This window comes from Myxine glutinosa, chromosome 7, assembly GCF_964187855.1.
Source record: "Myxine glutinosa chromosome 7, kmMyxGlut1.1, whole genome shotgun sequence".
Taxonomy (NCBI): domain Eukaryota; kingdom Metazoa; phylum Chordata; class Myxini; order Myxiniformes; family Myxinidae; genus Myxine; species Myxine glutinosa.
Window position 1 is genome coordinate 51,734,243 of NC_136267.1, and position 21,087 is coordinate 51,755,329.

Genomic DNA, 21,087 nt, shown 5'->3' on the forward strand with positions numbered 1-21,087 from the left:
CCCTGGTTCGCCGCTCGCCAGCGCTCGGACCTCCAGGAGGCCGCCCGACGATTTGCCCCCGTGCCGACGTCCCGCCACGGTGGCCCCCAGTCCTACGTCCCCCCGGCGCTTCGCACAGCGGAGTACGTCTTTGTGCGTCATGACGCGCACCGGGGGCCACTCCGGCCGCCGTACGACGGGCCCTTCCGGGTCCTGCGACGGGGCGACAAGTCTTTCATCGTCGACTTCGGCGGCCGGCCGGACCGGATTTCTATGGACCGCCTCAAACCGGCGCACATGGACGTCGACCGACCACCACCACGTCGAGGCCGCCCCCCGTCCACAGTTCCCCCCGCTCGACCACCCACCACCACGTCGGACCCCTCCCCACGACCCTCCAGGGGTCGCTTCGGCCGGGTCATCCGGACCCCCCTTAAATTGACCCTGCCGGTGCAGGTCGATTCTGGAGGGGCGTGTGTAGCGGTTACCGCTGGATGCACACAATCACCTTGCACCGGCCAAAACACGGCCAGACGCGCCTCTCCCGGGCATGCCCGGACTCACTGTTCCCGGGCACGCCCGAACCTCCCGGGCACGCCCGGTCTCGTCTTTCCCGGGCATGCCCGCTCTCGCCTTTCCAGGGCTCGCCCAGAGCGTCCGGGCATGCCCGCTATCGCCTTTCCAGGGCTCGCCCAGAGCGTCCGGGGCATGCCCGCTATCGCCTTTCCAGGGCTCGCCCAGAGTGTCCGGGCATGCCCGCTCTCGCCTTTCCAGTGCTCGTCCAGAGCGCCCGGGCACGCCCAGCCTCGACTTGCCAAGCCGCAGCCAAACACGCCCGGGCAGGTCCAGACTCGCCTTTCCAAGGCTCGCCCTTGATACCCGGGCATGCCCGGTATAGCTTTTGCCGGGCAAACTTCCCGACATAAATGTGTATATATATTGCTGCCCGATAAACGGGCTTTTCAGAGTACCCGAGTGTGATACATTTATTAAACCTACTCGGACGAATTTCCATCTTTGGTCGCGTCAATTCTTTCAACTCGCGTTGGAGCCCAGCTCCTTCAATATCACATTTACACAAGTATTCATACCCTTTCCTATGACACTTGAAATTTAGCTCAGTTGCCTCCCATTTCTCTTGATCATCTTTGAGATGTTTCTACACCTTTATTGGAGTCCACCTGTGGTAAATTCAATTGAATGGACATGATTTGGAAAGGCACACACCTGTCTATATAAGTTCTCACAGCTGACAACGCATATCAGAGTAAAAACCAAGCCATGAGGTCGAAGGAACTGCCTGCAGAGCTCAGAGACAGGATTGTGTCGAGGCACAGATCTGGGGAAGCCTACAAAAAAAATTCTTCTGCATTGAAGGTTCCCAAGAGCACAGTGGTCTCCATAATTCTTAAATGGAAAAGTTTGGAACAACCAGGACTCTTCCGAGAGCTGGCCGCCCGGCCAAACTGAGCAATCGGGGGAGAAGGGCCTTGATAAGAGAGGTGACCAAGAACCCGATGGTCACTCTGGCTGAGCTCCAGAGATCCTGTGTGGAGATGGGAGAAACTTCCAGAAGGACAACCATCACTGCAACACTTCACCGATCTGAGCTTTATGGCAGAGTGGCCAGACGGAAGCCTCTCCTCGGTGAAAGACACATGAAAACCCGCTTGGAGTTTGCAAAAAAGCACCTAAAGGACTCTCAGACTGTGAGAAACAAGATTCTGTTGTCTGATGAAACCAAGATTGAACTGTTTGGCCTCAATTCTAAGAGTCATGTCTGGAGGAAACCAGGCCCCGCTCATCACCTGCCCGATACCATCCCAAAGGTGAAGCATGGTGGTAGCAGCATCATGCTGTGGGGGTGTTTTTCAGCAGCAGAGACTGGGGGACTGGTCAGGGTTGAGGGAACAATGAACGGAGCAAAGTACAGAGATATCCTGAATGAAAACCTGAAACAGAGCGCTCAGGACCTCAGACTGGGCCGAAGGTTCACCTTCCAACAGGACAATGACCCTAAGCACACAGCCAAGACAACGCAGGAGTGGCTTCGGGATAACTCTGTGAAGGTCCTTGAGTGGCCCAGCCAGAGCCCTGATTTGAACCCAATGCAACATCTCTGGAGAGACCTGAAAATGGCTGTCCACTGACGGTCCCCATCCAACCTGACAGAGCTTGAGAGGATCTGCAGAGAATGGCAGAAAATCCCAAAATCCAGGTGTGCAAAGCATGTCGCGTCATACCCAAGAAGACTCGAGGCTGTAATCGCTGCCAAAGGTGCTTCAACTAATTACTGATTAAGGGTCTGAATACTTATGTCAATGTGATATTTCAGTTTTTTCTTTTTAATAAATTTGCAAAACTTTCTAAAATCCTGTTTTCTCTTTGTCATTATGGGGTATTGAGTGTAGATTGATGAGGGAAAAAATGATTTAAACTATTTCAGCATGAGGCTGCAACATAACAAAATGTGAAAAAAGTGAAGGGGTCTGAATACTTTATGAATGCACTGTATTCCCACTTGTGGGGTTGGCCGGGGGAAGCTTGGCCTAAGTCCTTCATGAACCAACTGGCCTGGCCTGATTTTCGACTAAGTAAATGGGGCAGGAATTTGGAAGTTGGCCATGGTGTCAGCGATGGCTCACCAACTCTTTGTGAAGGACACCATGGGGTCTTTAACGTCCACCAACTAATGCTGGCAGATAGGACACCTGCTTACTGTCCATCCAAGAGAAAGCACACACATTGCTGAATCATGCTGACTAACTGTGAAACACTGGGATGCCAGTTTAAAGCCGAGTCGAGAGTTAAACTCAGGCTAGACAGTTTAGAGGCGAGTGTGCGAACCCCTAGGCCATCGTGCTTGTACTAAGGCTAACAATCTCAAACCCTGAAACTCAGTCTCCTGTTACAAGAGCAATGCCACAGCCTCGAGGTGGGCAACAAAAGAAGCAGCATGGGTCCATATCGAGGAGCAATATTCTATGACACTTTGGATGAAGGCCATGTACTGATAATGAGCAGTGCAAGTCAGGGCTACGTTCCTGGAAAATATGACTGAAACTGATACAACGTAAAATAATAAGCTATTTTCCATAATAATTAACTAAAATACAGGAGATATTTTCCAGTATTCCAATTATAAAGTCTTAATAAATCACAAATTATACAACTTAATGAGGAAGAATAATGCTTAGCGGTTAGGGTGCCGGCTTTGGATCCTAGGATTCTGGGTTCGAATCCCGGGCGATCGCTGAATTAACGCCAGGGGGGTTGACTCAGCCTGTCATCCTTCTGAGGTTGGCAAATTGAGCACCAGTTCACTGGCAATTCCCTGTGTGTCGCAAGAGGCGACTAAAAGGGTTGGCGGCAGGAAGGGCATCCGGCCGTAAAACATTGCTTCAAAAAGGGGACCACAACAACAACAACATGCATTTTAAAGGCCATTTTCCCTACGAGAGCGGGGGTTAGCCTTGCAGTCCCCATGACAATGTTCTCCATTTTGCCCTATTTTCTGCATTTCTCCTTGTTAACCCCCTTGCCCGCATTTCTTCTTCCATCATCTTTAGCCAAGTCTTTCTCGGTCTTCCCCGTCCTCTACTTCCTTCTACATTCATTTCCATCACTCTTCTCAACCAGTCACTTTCATCCTTCCTCAACACATGACCAAACCATCTCAACCTGTTCCTCTTCACAGCATCAATCACAGGCTCTATTCCCATCATCTTTCGCAATTCATCATTTGTCTTCCTCTCTCTCAGCGATACTCCGCACATCCGTCGAACCATTCGCATTTCCAGCCTTTCCAACCTTCGTTGCTGCTCTACGTTCATTACCCATGTCTCGCTCCCATAAATCATACCACTTCTCACACATGCAGCATACACCTTTCCCTTCAGCTTCAACGACACTACCCTCATCATCAGCACGCCACTCAGTTCCCGAAACTTCTTCCATGCACATCTCACTCTAGCAACCGTTGCCGAGTCTGATCCACCTTCTCCATTCAGCATGTCTCCGAGGTAACAAAATGTTTTCACACCTTCCAGCTTCATGCCGTCTCCAAGATCCAACTCAACATTTCCTCCATCTGTGCACACCTTACATTTGAATGTAGCTGCCACACTGGTTAATGACCCTCTCAGACCACTACATTTTTGATGAACCCACTCAGCACACATTGTACATTGAATGGAGTTCACTCCGACACCCTTCCTACACACAGCACAGGGCCACTTCCCAGTTCTTTCCACCTCCTTCGTCTTTCCGATATTCACCTTCAGACCATTTGTCTCCATTCATTCCTTCCATTTGTTCATCTTTTCCTTCAGTCCATCCATACTTTCCGCAATCAATACCAGATCATCTGCATACAACAACTCCCATGGTAAACCCTCCTTTACGTTCTGAGCCAGCACCTCCATCACAGCTACAAATAGTAGTGGACTTAGTACCGACCCCTGATGCACTCCCACCTTCACCTCAAACTCACCACTGTTCCCATCCTTCGTCCTTACAGCTGTGCGCGCTCTTTTGTACATTGCCATCACTACTCTGATCAACCATTCCTCCACTCCTAACTTCCTCAATGCCCATGTCAATACTTTGCATGGAACCCTATCGAATGCTTTCTCCAGATCAACAAACCCAAGAAACAACTTCTTCCTCTTCTCCATGTACTTCTCCTGCAACTGCCTCACAATGAAAAGTGCGTCTGTCGTTCCTCTTCCTGGCATAAATCCAAACTGCATTTCGTCGATCTTCACTTTCTTCCTTATCCACCTCTCCAACACCCTTTCCAATACCTTCATTCCATGCTCCAATAACTTTATCGCTCGGTACAACCCACACTCCAGAGGGTCACCTTTCCCCTTGTATAGAGGGACGAGGGTACTCAGTTCCCAATCCACTGGAATGCGGCCTTCTTTCACCACCAGATTACAGATCTCTGTCATTCTCTTCACACCCCAACTTCCTGCTGCCTTCAACATATCTCCCACAACTCCCGTCGGCCCTCCCGCTTTTCTACCCTTCATTGCTTTTATCGCTTCCTCAACTTCCTTCTCAGTTATCTTCTCTGCCGGTCCGAAAACTGGGTTACTCTCTATGTTGCCATCCCATTCATTCTCTGTATTCAACAGCATTTCCATATATCTTTTCCATCTTCCTTTAATTCCATCTGGGTCGACAATGATTTGTCCCACTTCATCCTTCAAGCAACTCACCCCCATCACATCACACCTCTCTTTCACTATGTTCTTTGCAATCCTGAATACTGCTTTCTGACCCTCTTCCGAATCCAAGCGTTCTCCGAACATTTTCCGCCATGCCTCCTGCGCCTTTGCTACCTCTTTCTTTGCAGCCTTCCTGGCTGCCTTATAACTTTCATGCTCTGCTGTTTCTGCTCCCGTACCCTTTGCCTTCTGCCACTCCTTGAACTTCTTCCTCTTCTCGTCAATCCTCTTTCCAACTTCATCATCCCACCACCATGTTTCCGAGTGCCTCGGTGGTCCTTTTGTCCATCCACATACCTCACCAACGGCTCCCAACAGACAAGCTTTCATTGACATCCAACCACTTTCAATCTCATCCACATGATCCTCGACCCTACTCAGCCTCTCTTTTAATGCCTCCCTTACTGTCCCCTCTTTCAACCTCCACACCTTCATTCTCGGTTGGTACTTCACCCGCCGAGCTCTCCTCGCACCTTTCACCCTTATGTCGCAGACAACCAAGTGGTGCTGTGAAACAGCCTCCACCCCCGGGATCACCTTTGTGTCCCGGAGGTGCCCCCTATCTCGCCTACGCACAATCAGGTTGTCAACGGTTGTCATCGACCCACCTGACGTGCATGTAACAAGCTTATTATCCTCTTTCTGGAACTGAGTATTACAAATCAACAAATCAGCTCCATCAGCAAACTCCACAATCCTTTCACCTTCTCCATTTCTCACACCATATCCGTAACCCCCATGAACTCCGTCAAAACCATCCATACTCCTTCCCACATGTCCATTTAGGTCTCCTCCTACCACAACAACTTCCTCATCTTTCACGTTTTCCATCAGCTTCTCTATCGCACACCAGAACTTGTCCTTATCTTCATCGCTCCGACCAACCTGCGGAGCATATCCCGAGATGATGTTCACCAAGAGCTTTCCAATCGTCATTTTCACCATCAACCTATCACTCACTCTAGTCACACTCACCACACTGTCTAAAAACTCCTCAGAAAACAGGACACCAACACCATTCACGCCCTCCAGGCACCCTTGCCACATAAACTTGTATTTCTGTCCCTGCCTACCCTTCACCATTCTCACAGCACTTCCCTTCCATCTCGTCTCTTGCACACAACATATGTCCACTCTTCTTCTGACCAATACTTCCACCACTTCTCCTGATCTCCCTGTCATTGTCCCTACATTCCATGTCCCAAACCTCAGAAACCGATCTCCACTTTGGGTTGTACCCTGCTCATATGTAGTTGTAATTGTCATGGTTCTCTTTTTGAGGCAATGTTTTTATGGCCGGATGCCCTTCCTGACGCCAACCCTCTTCGTCGTCTCTTACGACACGCAGGGATACGGTGTACCTATTCTAATCCAGGGTATACACTGGGAAACGTTCAAAACATGGAAATTCTGGGGGGGGGGGGGGGGGGGTCAGCATCACGGCTGCGGTTTAAACATATTTAAATAATATTTAAACAAAACCATGAAAAATAATCTGGGAAAAGTCTCTAAGTGAGAACGTGGATTTGAGAAAGCAGGAGCAGAGGTGGAAGAAAACGAGATATAGGGGGCGGGGCACAAGTCGAGACGAGGAGGAGAGCGAACAAGCATGTGTCCGGGAGGAGAGAAAGAATTAATATAGAATTTTTTTGTTTGTTTATTTGTTTGTTCTGTTTTCAAAACGCTGGACAAAGGGTAAGATGTTCGTGAGAGGTAGGGGGGAGAAAAGAAAATCAAAGAAACAAGCAAATACTATGAAGGAAAGAACCCATATTCACAAAACACTGACGGGGGGGGGGGGGGGGGAAGTGAGCCTGGAGAGACCAGGCCGCATTAGGCGCGCACGAGGCACGAACAAAAAAACGACTAATTACACACAAATTTGCAACTACAAAACCAAAACCAAATAGAAACACACAATAACACATACACAACAAAATACCCAGCGGAAATTTGACAAAGAGACGAACGGGAAAACACGCAAACTTTGATGCCGTGGAGAGATCGAAGCAAGCCTCGTCGCTCGAGGGACCGGAAGTCGGAAGTCCAAAAAAAAAAAAAGAAGGGGACCACGGTGCCCAATAAAGGCCAACTCCTGCTCTGCGGGGAAAATGGCCTCTAAAGGTGGTTCTTCTAATGAGGAAGAATAATAGGTACTAAATAATAGAGGAAAGTAAGTACGTACAACATTTTTTATACACAAATAAAATGTACTCCTCCCTTGTCCCTAAATGTGTGGATGTCAAACATCCAAGATCTCCACTCCAAGCTGACAGATCTCTCAATCCAGGCTGCTGCCGATAAACCGGACATCATCCGTTTAACACTGGGGTGGGGAACCTCCGGCCTCCGGGCCGTATATGGCCCGCGAGACCGTTTGATCCGGCCCGCGAGGCAATTCTTCTATCTATAATTCCAGTAATCTCTCCTTTTCAAGGTTTTAAATTAATCGGACAAAGGGTAACCAAGTTATGGCCATAAACGATTCAACCGATTTATGGTTATGGTTATTTATGGTTATTTATGGTTATTCAACGATTCAACAATTTATGGTTATGGCCATAAACGACTCCTCTCTCTGCCGCTCCATTCCTCTTCCCTCAGATCGGCAGTCTGCAGCCTCCTCACTCTCTGAAGACCTGGACAAAATCACAGACTGGTCAAACATGTGGAACATGTCTTTCAATCCTGACAAATCTCACACTCTTACTATGTCTCTCCGAAAAGATCGACTGGACAACCCTCCCATCTACTTTCTCAACAATCCTCTCCAAGAAGTTCTGTCGCTCAAGCTTTTGGGTCTCACCATCTGCCATGATCTTTCTTGGGAAAACCATATTTCCAAGCTGCCTCCAAAGCCAGTCGCCGACTGGGCATCCTCCGTCGTGCGAAGTCCTTCCTAGGCACACCTGAGCTCCTCACCACATACAAGGCTTTCATCCGCAGCTCAATGGAATACTGTTCTCCCCTATGGGCTGGTGCTCCTGCTTCACACCTGGCTCGGCTTCACGCTGTTGAATCCAAAGCTTTCAGAATCATTGGAATCTCCCGCGATGAAGCTATCTCTGAGGGCCTTTCACTCACTCACCGCAGGCAGGTAGGTGGTCTTTCTGTCTTCTACAGACTCCTCTCCGGCCTTGCTCCCCCAGCTCTCTCTGTGCTCTGTCCCCCAAATATTCCTACAGGTCGCACAAGATCTGCCAGCCACCCTCTGATGGTTAAACTGCCGAAATCTCGGCTCTCTGCTCACCTTCACTCTTTCATTCCTCTTTTCTCCCGTCTCTGGAACAAACTCCCACACTCACTTCAATCACACTCCTCCCTCCAGGTCTTCAAAACAGCTGTTCACCACCATCTCTTATCTTCCCCCATCCAAAACCTTGATCTTTTCTACCCCCACTAATTCACCGTAAATACCTCTCCCACCCCCCCCCCCCCTTCCCATGCCTCCCCCCCAAAGCCCTCTCCCTCCCACAGTTCTCTCGATGTCTCCATGTCTCTCGGTCCCTGCTCTCAAATGTTATGTTTGTGTCCTTCCCCCTCTCTCCCCATCTTGTCTACCGCTCCCGATGTTATTTGTTTTGTGTGTCTGTTTTGTCTTTCTGTGTGATTAATGTTCGCTCTTTCACGAGCCTCGATCTTGTATACAAAAAAAAAAAAAAAAAAAAAAACAATCAGAGAGGAGCGAGCTTTCACGTGTTGTAACAGTCAACGAATGCCGAACGTGGCGAGCAGACGCTGCCTCGGACGGCACATTTGAGAACTTATTCATTTATTTGACGTTGGCAAAATATGTTGGCGCTAACAGAATAATTGCCATCAAATTAAAACTAATTTGCGATTAATCGTAACTGCGATATGCGACCTTCCGGACAGTCAAGTGATCGCGTGATCTCATGTCATCATTTCATTCCGTATATGCAAACATGGCGACTAACAAGAAAAGAAAGGTAGATGCGGAATGTCGCACTTTCCAAGAGAAATGGGCAAACGATTATTTCTTTGTGGAAGTAAAAGGCAAGCCAGTATGCCTAGTTTGTCGGGAAGCGCTCTTGGTGATGAAAAAGGCCAACCTCGAGCGTCATTACAGCTCAAAACATGCTAAACTGGACGAGTTGAAAGGACAAATGCGCTTGGATAAAGTTAACGTTCTTCGGTGGAGTTTTGGTGCTCAACAAGCAGTCTTCATAAGACCACAATCTGACCGAGACAACACTACGCATGCTAGTTTTGTGGTGAGTGAGCTAATCGCTAAGAAGCTGATGCGGCATTCAGAAGGAGAATTTGTGAAGGAGTGCCTTGTTGCCGCTGCGGAGCTGTCTTTGCAAGCCATGCATGGCACCACCAAAGGTGAGGATTTGTTTGAGCAAGTGGTTTTGGCTATGAACAAATTCAAACTGCAGTTTGACAAGTTAAATGGCCTGGCCATGGATGGAGCCCCAGCCATGGTTGGCGCGCAAAAGGGATTGACTGCATTGTTCAAAAAAGAAATGAGTCGTCTCGGTCTCGATCCAAGTGAGTTAGTTGTATGCCACTGTATCATACACCAAGAGAATCTGTGTGCACAGTCCCTGAAGCTCAACAATGTGATGACAACTGTCGTTTCCACCATAAACGTCATCAAAGCAGAGGGCTGAACAGCCGCCAGTTCAAGGAGCTACTGAGTGAACTAGAGTCAGAGTACTGAGATCTGGTTTACCACTGTGAGGTGCGGTGGCTGAGTCGCGGAAATATGCTCACACGGTTTTACTCACTGAGAGAAGAAGTGAAACAGTTCATGGATATGAAGGGGAAACCTGTCATGGAACTCAGTGATAGCAAGTGGCTGTGTGATTTGGGCTTCATGGTGGACATTACCAAGTACCTGTCAGAGCTGAACGTCAAGCTCCAAGGTCCCAACCAGCTTCTCAGCTCTCTGCAATCACATGTGAAATCATTTGAAGCTAAACTAAAGCTGTGGCAAGTGCAACTGGAAAGGGGAAACACTATCCACTTTCCCACTCTGCAAGAACAAAAGCCTGCTGTGACATCTGAATATGCTGCTGAGTGTGCAAAACTCCTCCAGGCATTTGGAGAGAGGTTCCAGGACATGAAAAGTAAACAAAGGGAACTGAACATATTTGCCACGCCGTTTAATGTGGAACCAGCTGATGTGCCTGACAACCTACAACACGAAATCATTGAGCTGCAAAGCAATGACGAGCTCAAAGCTAGGTACAACAACCTCCCTTTGCTTGAATTCTACAAACTGTATGTACGTGCTGAGGATTTTCCCATTCTTAGGAGACATGCACTGAAGTTTGCATCACTGTTTGGGACGACCTACAGCTGTGAGCAGTTCTTTTCAAAACTGACTCTTGCAAAGACTCGGTTCCGCTCAAGACTGACTGACCCAAACCTGCAAAACCAGCTGCGAGTAGCATCATCATCACTACCACCTGACACCAAACGCCTCGCCAAAGAGAAACAGTTCCAGCCATCGCATTAGGTGAGTCCGATATATGTATTCAATAATTTAGCATGGCCCTGGAAGGATGTTCTAAAAATCGAAATGGCCCTTGACAGGAAAAAGGTTCCCCACCCCTGGTTTAACAGCATCCTTCATCTACGTCCCTGACTCCTTAGTGTCACTCCCTGACTATTGTCTCCTCCGGTTTGATCGACATGAACCCTGTACTGGTGGCAGAGTCGCACTGTACATCAAGAACTCCATTTCTCACTTTCCGTGTACTGTTCTTACTCCTGCCAAACCCCGTGAGTAAACTTGACGAAATTGAAAGTTAAAAATTGTATGTTTTATTAATTTGTGTTCTCCATATGCTCATCATGAAGGTTTGTTGAAGATTTGATGCCAAAAGCTCCAGTGGTAAAAAGGTTATGTCCTGGACAGACACACTGAAGCTCAATGGTAAATAAACAAAAGAAACAAGGAAATGATAAATAAATAAAAAATAAAAAAAACTGTTCGTCTCGCACTTGAAGTGTTGCGGCGGGGCTAATGAGGGCTCATAATAATCGTATATTATTTGTCAACAACTTAAACTGATAATAATGTCCCCTATTTGCCAACGACGTTAAAAAAGACAAGTTGGAAACAGAAACGACTTAGACTGATCATTACTTGTACACAATTACAAGCCTATTGTAAATCCTGTCCATCTTACTACAATTCACCAAATGTCCCTCCGTCCGTCTGTCTGTCTGTCTGTTCCCAAGTACCGCAAAAACGGCTGAACCGATCGCAACGAAATTTTGGGTGGGTAATCCTGGGACCCCTGGAGTAAAATAGGCTATATTGTTTTCCCAATTTCAGCTTTGGTCTCCAGCATTTTCAGGTTTGGACTCCCGCCTAACGTTATTGTTCCGGGTTCCGCAAAAACGGCTGCACCGATCGCAACGATACACCTCCATGCCCGTGGGATTCCCACGGGTGACCCCACTAGTCTATCTATAATTCCAGTAATCTCTGTCTGTACGTTTGTTTGTCTGTGACCGCTGTTTCTCGACAACCACGGGTCCGATATACTTTTAACTTGCCAGGTATATTGCTGGGGACCCGAGGATGTGCCTTTTCAAGGTTTCATATTAATCGGACAATTACTTACCGAGCTATGTCCAAAAAACGATTCAACCAATCAGAGAGCAGCGAACGATCGCGTGTGCCGAACGTGGCGGGCACACTCTGCCTCGGATGGCACATTTGAGAGCGTATTCATTTATTTCACGTTTGCAAACTATGTTGGCGTTAAACTATGTTTTACAACTAATAAAAACGAATTTGCGATTCATTCGCTTTCCTGCGCGTTTGTGCACGCGATGGCGATTTCTTTACCAAACTCCGGAAGCCGTTCGCTTTGGACCAAACCATTGCATGTAAATAGAGGGGGGGGATTGTCACCACTCGCAAGCCGTTCGCTTTGGACCAAACCATTTCATGTAAATAGAGGGGGGGGATATAATTTTAGATATAGATATAGTACGGGCATGCCCTAGTATATATAATTTGGGGTTACCAGCTAATCATTGTGGACGGGCAGGCAGAGTAAGAGTACATATATCATTCCTGCATTAAAAGACATTGCTTATTTTCTCGCAGCAGAAAGAAAAGGAACACCACCCGAGTAACCTGCCGCTTGGGAGCATGCAAGAAAAACGACGACCAACTCTCAATACCATTAGCTACAAGTCTGAAAAGAAGGACAGAGTGTAAGATAATCATGTATTCATAGAAGATGTTCATTGAGTGGGTCCTGACCTCTTGTTTGACACACACACACACACACACACACACACACACACACACACACACACACACACACACACACACACACACACACACACACACACACACACACACACACGGCATCGAAGAAACAGCATTTCCAGGGTGGAACAAAACTGGATAGAAGCCAAACTGTTGACTGTATATCAGTTAGGAAACAGATCATGTCTTGACATTTACTGCACGTTAAAGAAATAGCACCGCAAAGCAGGCGTAACCCCTCAGCCCATGCATGGTGGAAACCAATTTCAAGATGGCTGCCGTGGCGGCCATATTGAAAATCGCAGCGTGCCCATGAACCTTCCTCGACTCAACCCCAACACACACTGCGATAATGGATTTAATCGGACAAGCCGTTCTGCTCGAAATTGACGGAAACCAATTTCAAGATGGCTGCCGTGGCGGCCATATTGAAAATCACAGCGCGCCCATTTTCGAAAGGACCCTTCCTCTACTCAACCCCAACACACACTGCAAAAATGGATTTAATCGGACAAGCCGTTCTGCTCGAAATTGATGGAAACCAAAAGTTGATTGACGCCCGCCCGGACGACAATACCCCTTAGCCCAATTTGGGCTGAGGGGTGAAAAGCTATCGCATAGACAATAGAAAAAGCAAGGTAAAGAGAATAAGAAGGCAGAATAACAGGTATAAGGACAGTGGCACTGCTGACTACTGTTAAAATCGTGATTATAGTCGTCATGGTTACCTCCAGGCTGGTAGGCTGCGCAATCTCCGGCTACGTAGGCTGCAATATCTCCTCGCTCATCACGGTGAAACCGGCCTTTCCTCGACACCTTCCTTCCCCGCACGGAACGCATTGACGGTTCCCGGCCACCCATGTCGTCATCCTCGCTCTCATTACCCCGACGTCGACGAGACGCACTGGGGATAGGTGTAGAAGCCAAGGAGGAAGGAGAGTGCGGAGGGGGTGGAGTGTGGGGTATGCCTGGAGTGTCACCTCCAATAACGAACCCCACTGCCCCTCCGCCCCCCTCCGCTGCCATGTGTCTGGAAAGACAAATACAGTACATTAAATTCCCAGCACAACTCTGGTAGATTTACCCAAATCGTATACATACATATATACATACATACATACATACATACATACATACATATGTACATACATACATACATACATACATATGTACATACATACATACATACATATGTACATACATACATACATACATATGTACATACATACATACATATGTACATACATACATATGTACATACATACATACATACATACATACATACATATGTACATACATACATATGTACATACATACATATGTACATACATACATACATATGTACATACATACATATGTACATACATACATATGTACATACATACATATGTACATACATACGTACATACATACATACGTACATACATACGTACATACATACATACGTACATACATACATATGTACATACATACATATGTACATACATACATACATACATACATATGTACATACATACATACATACATACATACATACATACGTACATACATACATACATACATACATACATACGTACATACATACATACATACGTACATACATACATACGTACATACGTACATACATACATACATATGTACATACATACATACATATGTACATACATACGTACATACATACATACATACATACATACATACATATGTACATACATACGTACATACATACATACATACATACATATATATATACATACATATATACATACATATATACATACATACATATATATACATACATATATACATACATATATACATACATACATACATATATACATATATACATACATACATATATACATACATATATACATACATACATACATACATATAATATATACATACATACATACATATAATATATACATACATACATACATAAATAAATACATATACATATATACATACATACATACATACATACATACATACATACATACATACATCTCTTTAAGAGTCCATTTCCACCTCCCAGGCAGATTTTACTGGAGATTGGAGAAATGCATTTCCACCCCTCAATCAAACAAGGCAATAATTAATTAATAACAGGCCAAACATCCTGCGCTCTTGTTGGACTTGGAGGAAAACAATCAGATCACCATGCGATGGAAACAGGCCATGTGCTACTGTCAGAATAACATACAATGTTACCACAGTGAAGTTTGCAAATTATGGTTAAAAACACGAATTACATGACATCGTTATGGGCTGATTTATCCAAGTACTCTAGGAGGTGAATCTCTTTTTCTAGTTCCACACTCACCTGGTATGTTACCCGGTTACCTCGATCACCCGTCTGGTTGCTTGGTTACCAGGTTATCCGGCGGTGCATCCCGAGGAAAGCGAGGCCCAGCCTTTTCGGGCCCGGCGTTCCCTCTCAAATCCCTGACGCTGTGACCTTTCGTCCCTCTGACCTGGCACCTCAGCTTGCATAGGTCTGGGTCACCCCATTGACCCGCTAGCTCCCGTGAACCACCTTCCGAGGCGTTGACGACCGCCACCGGCCTGGGTCCCGCGACTGTTCCTGAGATTCGTTGACTCTGTTCAGATCGCCTCCCTCCGATCCCACAAAGGCGACCAAGGCGAGATTTGCCAAAGCCTGATCGGGGCGTCGGTACTGCAATGCCTTCTCTTTGGCCTGCAGTTAACACCGTTAAGATAGCCAGGCCTTTTTTTTTTTTTTTCAATACAATAAAAAAATAATTAAAAATTGATTAAAATACCCGAACGTCGTGACGCTCTTGCTGGACGCCGTGACATATTTTCATCGGCACGGTTTGTTTTACTGGGGACTCTATGATCAACTAATGATACGTGTGGCACGCGTATTAGTCTTATTTTTAATTTAGTGAAGTATTCTGCGTAAATCGTACGAAAATGAATGACTCAAAACGCCTCCACAGACGCTCTGCTGTTACACCGCCCATTAAATTGCATTGTAATATGATAGTTAGGATATATCAGTAAAGTATTGAAGGTTTAAGGTTTGCATAAAAAATAAAAACGTAATTATTAAAAAGATAATTTTAGAAGAGCTAAAACAGCTTTAGGAAAATAAAATTCCTCAGATTCTGAATCATGATCGAATTTATGACGGTGACGATTTTATCTTTTTTTTCCTATTTTTATTTCTGTTAGAATCAATAATGTTATAGTGACCATGGAACACAGGTATTGTTTTAAAATTTTGCAAATCAAAGCGACCTTTATACACTTGAGCTCTATGGGCGGTGTCGAAAAAATTAAGTAGCCCATGTAGCATTCTCCCTCTCTCTTTTCTTTGATTGCGTTTCTTTGATATGTTAAAGTTTTAGCTTTCAAAATATTGTTTAAAATTGCTATAGCAACTTCAGACGATATAAAATAGTGCTTCACACCAATAGTTGAGAAAATAAATGCTTACAAACGTATCTTACAGTTTCAAATTTTACGTATTTTACTAACGGATATGACGTCATGGTTTTGGTTCGCATTAGTACACTCGATATTTTCTAATTTTGATTATCCTGGTGAGGAATCCCCCAAACTTATTAAAGTCTCTATGTTGGGGTAACCCTTATGAAAGAAGAGAATATGATGCACATATGACGTAAGGATATTGTTGAAGACGTCATTTCACTGTGCAATGGCGGCAGCTGGTGGGCGCGAGTGTTCGAGCCAAGCTTTGAGAGAATGCAGCCAAACGGCGAGCAGACGAAGAGGCATGGCAAACTGTCTAGGCCGGAGGGGACCGTCGGAGCCTGAAACTGGAAACGGTTTCCATGGTGACACGAGAGAGATGGAAAGAGAGATGGAGGAGGAGAGGTAAGGGGCTTGCCGGAGAAGCTTGTGGGATTAATTCAGGGAGCTATGGAGGAGATAATCTTTGTTTGGGGATGGGGATAATTACTTGGATTGGGTACTATATATACTATAACGGAAAATACTACTACAAGTAGGGTACGACTACCCTAATTCCACGTTGTGGGTCGAGCAGGGAAATATTTTGGCCCTTCTTTCAGGAATCGGATGGCCAGGCCTGCCGTTCGACTGAACATGGCAAGGCCAAGGATTTGGAAGTTATTCATGGTGCCGCTGACATCTCGTTCACTCATCGCGAAAGAAACCGTGGGATCTTTCACGATGACCAAGTGAACTAATGCCAGCAGTAGCATATGGGACACCCGGCTTAACGTCAATCCGCGGGGGGGGGGGGGCACCTTGTGGTGCAAAGTCGTTGTAATGGTCTGGCGTGGGCGGGGCTAAACGTTGGTGCGCCAATCGGCAGCCGTATTTTCACCAAATCTCATTTTGAACCGATTGTTGGCCCCGCCCCCACCAATGCATTATAAAAGAGCTGCAGGGGAGTGTCTGAGCGCACTGGTTCTAGCTTTGGTCTTCTCAGAGCTCTTGGGCGGGGTCAGCTCTTGGGCGGGGTCAGCTCTTGTGGAAGAACGCTCGTGTTGGTGGCGCTCGAGTTGGTGGAGCGAGCTGGGGGTGGAGGCACTTGGACGGACGCAGCGAGCAGACAATATGACCGAAGCCAAACCACGCTGCATATGTCTTTAGTTCTCACACAGTAGGCTATTACTATTATCTTACACTTATTTGCTCAGCTTTCCTAATATAAAGATCGTTCTGCCTGAACTCAAAAGCTCGACGAAGAGGCAGTGCGCCACCAACTGTTCTTTTCAGCGCAACAGCCCAACTCCTCTGGAGCAGCCACTGATCTCTCCTGCACCGAGACACGCTTACACACGCCACACATCGTATCATCTCCAACACGCAGCATTAGACACCACATAAATTCCTCACACCTTTCCTTTCCCTTTAGCGTTCCGTGATCCTCGCACTGTCTGCCTTTCAAATATTATATTACCTCCCGTGAATGTAATGAATACCGTGAATGTACCTGGTGTGTACCCCGGTTTGGAATAGGTACACCGTATCCCTGCGTGTTGTAAAAGGCGACTAAAAGGGTTGGCGTCAGGAAGGGCACCCGGCCATAAAAAACATTGCCTCAAAAAGAGAACCATGACAATTACAACTACATATGGGCAGGGTACAACCCGAAGTACCACGTGGGGGACCCCACTCCCTCTCGTCAAAACTCAAGGTGGGGAACCCGATCGAAGCAAGGGTGGAAATCATTCCATTAATGACGACGAAACGTCTGATGCCCGACGTGGAGATCGGTTTCTGAGGTTTGGGACATGGAATGTAGGGACAATGACAGGGAGATCAGGAGAAGTGGTGGAAGTATTGGTCAGAAGAAGAGTGGACATATGTTGTGTGCAGGAGACGAGATGGAAGGGAAGTGGTGTGAGAATGGTGAAGGGTAGGCAGGGACAGAAATACAAGTTTGTGTGGCAAGGGTGCCCAGAAGGTGTGAATGGTGTTGGTGTCCTGTTTTATGAGGAGTTTGTAGACAGTGTGGTGAGTGTGACTAGAGTGAGTGAAGGGTTGATGATGGTGAAAATGATGATTGGAAAGCTCTTGGTGAACATCATCTCTGGATATGCTCCGCAGGTTGGTCGGAGCGATGAAGAGAAGGACATGTTCTGGTGTGCTATAGAGAAGCTGATGTAAAACGTGAAAGATTAGGAAGTTGTTGTGGGAGGAGGAGACCTAAATGGACATGTGGGAAGGAGTATGGCTGGTTTTGAGGGAGTTTGATGGGGGTTACGGATATGGTGTGAGAAATGGAGAAGGTGAAAGGATTTTGGAGTTTGCTGATGGAGCTGATTTGTTGATTTGTAATACTCAGTTCCAGAAAGAGGATAATAAGCTTGTTACATACACGTCAGATGGGTCGACGACAACCGTTGACTACCTGCTGGGGCGTAGGCGAGATAGGAGGCACCTCCGGGACACAAAGGTGATCCCGGGGGAGGAGGCTGTCTCACAGCACCACTTGGTTGTCTGCGACATAAGGGTGAAAGGTGCGAGGAGAGCTTGGCGGGTGAAGTACCAACCGAGAATGAAGGTGTGGAGGTTGAAAGAGGTGACAGTAAGGGAGGCATTAAAAGAGAGGCTGAATATGGTAGAGGATGATGTGGTTGAGCTTGAAAGTGGTTGGATGTCATTGAAAGATAGTCTGTTGGGAGCCGTTGGTGAGGTATGTGGATGGACAAAAGGACCACCGAGGCACTCAGAAACATGGTGGTGGGATGATGAAGTTGGAAAGAAAATTGACGAGAAGAGGAAGAAGTTCAAGGAGTGGCAGAAGGCGAAGGGTATGGGGGCAGAAAAGGCAGAGCATGAAAGTTATAAGGCAGCCAAGAAGGCTGCAAAGAAAGAGGTAGCAAAGGCGCAGGAGGAATGTAGGAAAATGTTCGGAGAACGCTTGGATTCGGAAGAGGGTCAGAGACCTGTATTCAGGATTGCAAAGCAGATAGCAAAAGAGAGGTGTGATGTGATGGGGGTGAGTTGCTTGAAGGATGAAGTGGGACAAATCGTTGTGGACCCAGATGGAATTAAAGGAAGATGGAATAGATATATGGAAATGCTGTTGAATGCAGTGAATGAATGGGATGGCAACACAGAGAGTAACCCAGTTTTAGGACCGGCAGAGAAGATAACCGAGAAGGAAGTTGAAGCGATAAAAGCAATGAAGAGTAGAAAAGCGGGAGGGCCGACGGGAGTTGTGGGAGATATGTTGAAGGCAGTGGGAAATTAGGGTGTGAAGAGAAGGACAGAGATCTGCAATCTGGTGGTGAAAGAAGGCCGCATTCCAGTGGATTTGGAACTGAGTACCCTCGTCCCTCTATACAAGGGGAAAGGTGACCCTCTGGACTGTGGCTCGTATCGAGCGATAAAGTTATTGGAGCATGGAATGAAGGTATTGGAAAGGGTGTTGGAGAGGAGGATAAGGAAGAAAGCGAAGATTGACGAAATGCAGTTTGGATTTATGCCAGGAAGAGGAACGACAGACACGTTTTTTATTGTGAGGCAGTTGCAGGAGAGGTATATGGAGAAGAGGAAGAAGTTGTTTCTTGGGTTTGTTGATCTGGAGAAAGCATTCGATCGGGTTCCACGTGAAGTTGTGACATGGGCATTGAGGACGTTAGGAGTGGAGGAATGGTTGATCAGAGTCGTGATGGCAATGTACAAAAGAGCGCGCACAGCTGTAAGGACGAAGGACGGGAATAGTGGTGAGTTTGAGGTGAAGGTGGGAGTGCATCAGGGGTCGGTACTAAGTCCACTACTATTTGTAGCTGTGATGGAGGTGCTGGCTCAGAACGTAAAGGTGGGTTTACCGTGGGAGTTGTTGTATGCAGATGATCTGGTGTTGATTGCAGAAAGTATGGATGGACTGAAGGAGAAGATGAACAAGTGGAAGGAATGTATGGAGACAAAAGGTCTGAAGGTGAATATCGGAAAAACGAAGGTGATGGCAAGTGGTAAAGCATGTGGTGAGGTGGAAAGAACTGGAAAGAACTGGGAAGTGGCCGTGTGCTGTGTGCAGGACGGGTGTTGGAGTGAATTCCATTCAATGTACAATGTGCGCTGAGTGGGTTCATCAAAAATGTAGTGGCTTGAGAGGGTCATTAACCAGTGTGGCAGCTACATTCAAGTGTAAGGTGTGCACAGAGGGAGCTGCAGATGGAGGAAATGTTGAGTTGGACCTTGGAGACGGCGTGAAGCTGGAAGGTGTGAAAACATTTTGTTACCTCGGAGACATGCTGAATGGAGAAGGTGGATCAGACTCTGCAACGGTTGCTCGAGTGAGTTGTGCATGGAAGAAGTTTCTGGAACTGAGTGGCGTGCTGACGAGGAGGGGAGTGTCGTTGAAGCTGAAGGGAAAGGTGTATGCTGCATGTGTGAGAAGTGTTATGATTTATGGGAGTGAGACATGGGTAATGAACGTAGAGCAGCAACGAAGGCTGGAAAGGGTGGAAATGCAAATGGTTCGGTGGATGTGTGGAGTTTCGTTGAGAGAGGGGAAGACAAATGATCAATTGCGAAAGATGATGGGAATAGAGCCTGTGATGGATGCTGTGAAGAGAAACAGGTTGAGATGGTTTTGTCATGTGTTGAGGAAGGATGAAAGTGACTGGTTGAGAAGAGTGATGGAAATGAATGTAGAAGGAAGTAGAGGACGGGGAAGACCGAGAAAGACTTGGCTAAAGATGGTCGAAGAAGAAATGCGGGCAAGGGGGTTAACGAGGGGAGATGGAGAACATTGTCATGGGGACCGCAAGGTTAACCCATGCTCTTGCAGGGAAAATGGCCTAAAAATGCCTGTTGTTGTTTCCCGTGAATGTCTGATGGGTGCCCTGTATTGTGTAATAGCGGTAGATAAAGCATAGGTTAAGGTCTATTTTCTTTGCTCTATACATACTCGCTAACATTATTCATTTGCCTGTGATGGCTCACTACATATTGCATATGCATTCCCCTTGCATGCACCTTCCTCTCTCACCTTTAACATCAAAGCACTTTCCCCCCTTTTTGCATGATCCCACTTGTGCCTTGTGAATAATAATGAATCCCTCATTGACATTCTTTCCAATCTGTCCATGCCCGTCTTTTCTTCCATTGATCCAGTGCTGTTCGCACTTGGGT

At 46.6% G+C, this 21,087-nt stretch overlaps 2 protein-coding genes across 6 annotated transcripts in view; one reads left to right on the forward strand and one right to left on the reverse strand.

The window, feature by feature from the left end:
- LOC137431220 (arginine-glutamic acid dipeptide repeats protein) overlaps window positions 1–15,340 on the reverse strand; it is a 132,185-nt gene extending 116,845 nt beyond the window's left edge. For both annotated transcript variants that reach the window (XM_068122301.2, XM_068122300.2), the window contains exons 1-2: window positions 14,804–15,340; window positions 13,206–13,507 (exon numbers count right to left, since the gene is read on the reverse strand). In XM_068122301.2, coding sequence (XP_067978402.2) covers window positions 13,206–13,503 — 298 coding nt within the window. In that variant the 5' untranslated portion in view covers window positions 13,504–13,507; window positions 14,804–15,340. The remainder of the gene's footprint in view (window positions 1–13,205; window positions 13,508–14,803) is intronic.
- A 638-nt stretch (window positions 15,341–15,978) lies between these two features.
- AEBP2 (AE binding protein 2) overlaps window positions 15,979–21,087 on the forward strand; it is a 60,137-nt gene continuing 55,028 nt past the window's right edge. Inside the window, exon 1 of one of the 4 annotated variants that reach the window (XR_010985223.2) lies at window positions 15,979–16,344. Coding sequence is in view for 2 of the 4 variants with exons in the window: in XM_068122302.2 (XP_067978403.1) it covers window positions 16,166–16,344 (179 nt within the window). In the remaining 2 variants the exon portion in view is untranslated. The remainder of the gene's footprint in view (window positions 16,345–21,087) is intronic. The other 3 variants (XR_010985221.2, XM_068122302.2, XM_068122303.2) reach the window with 3 other exon arrangements.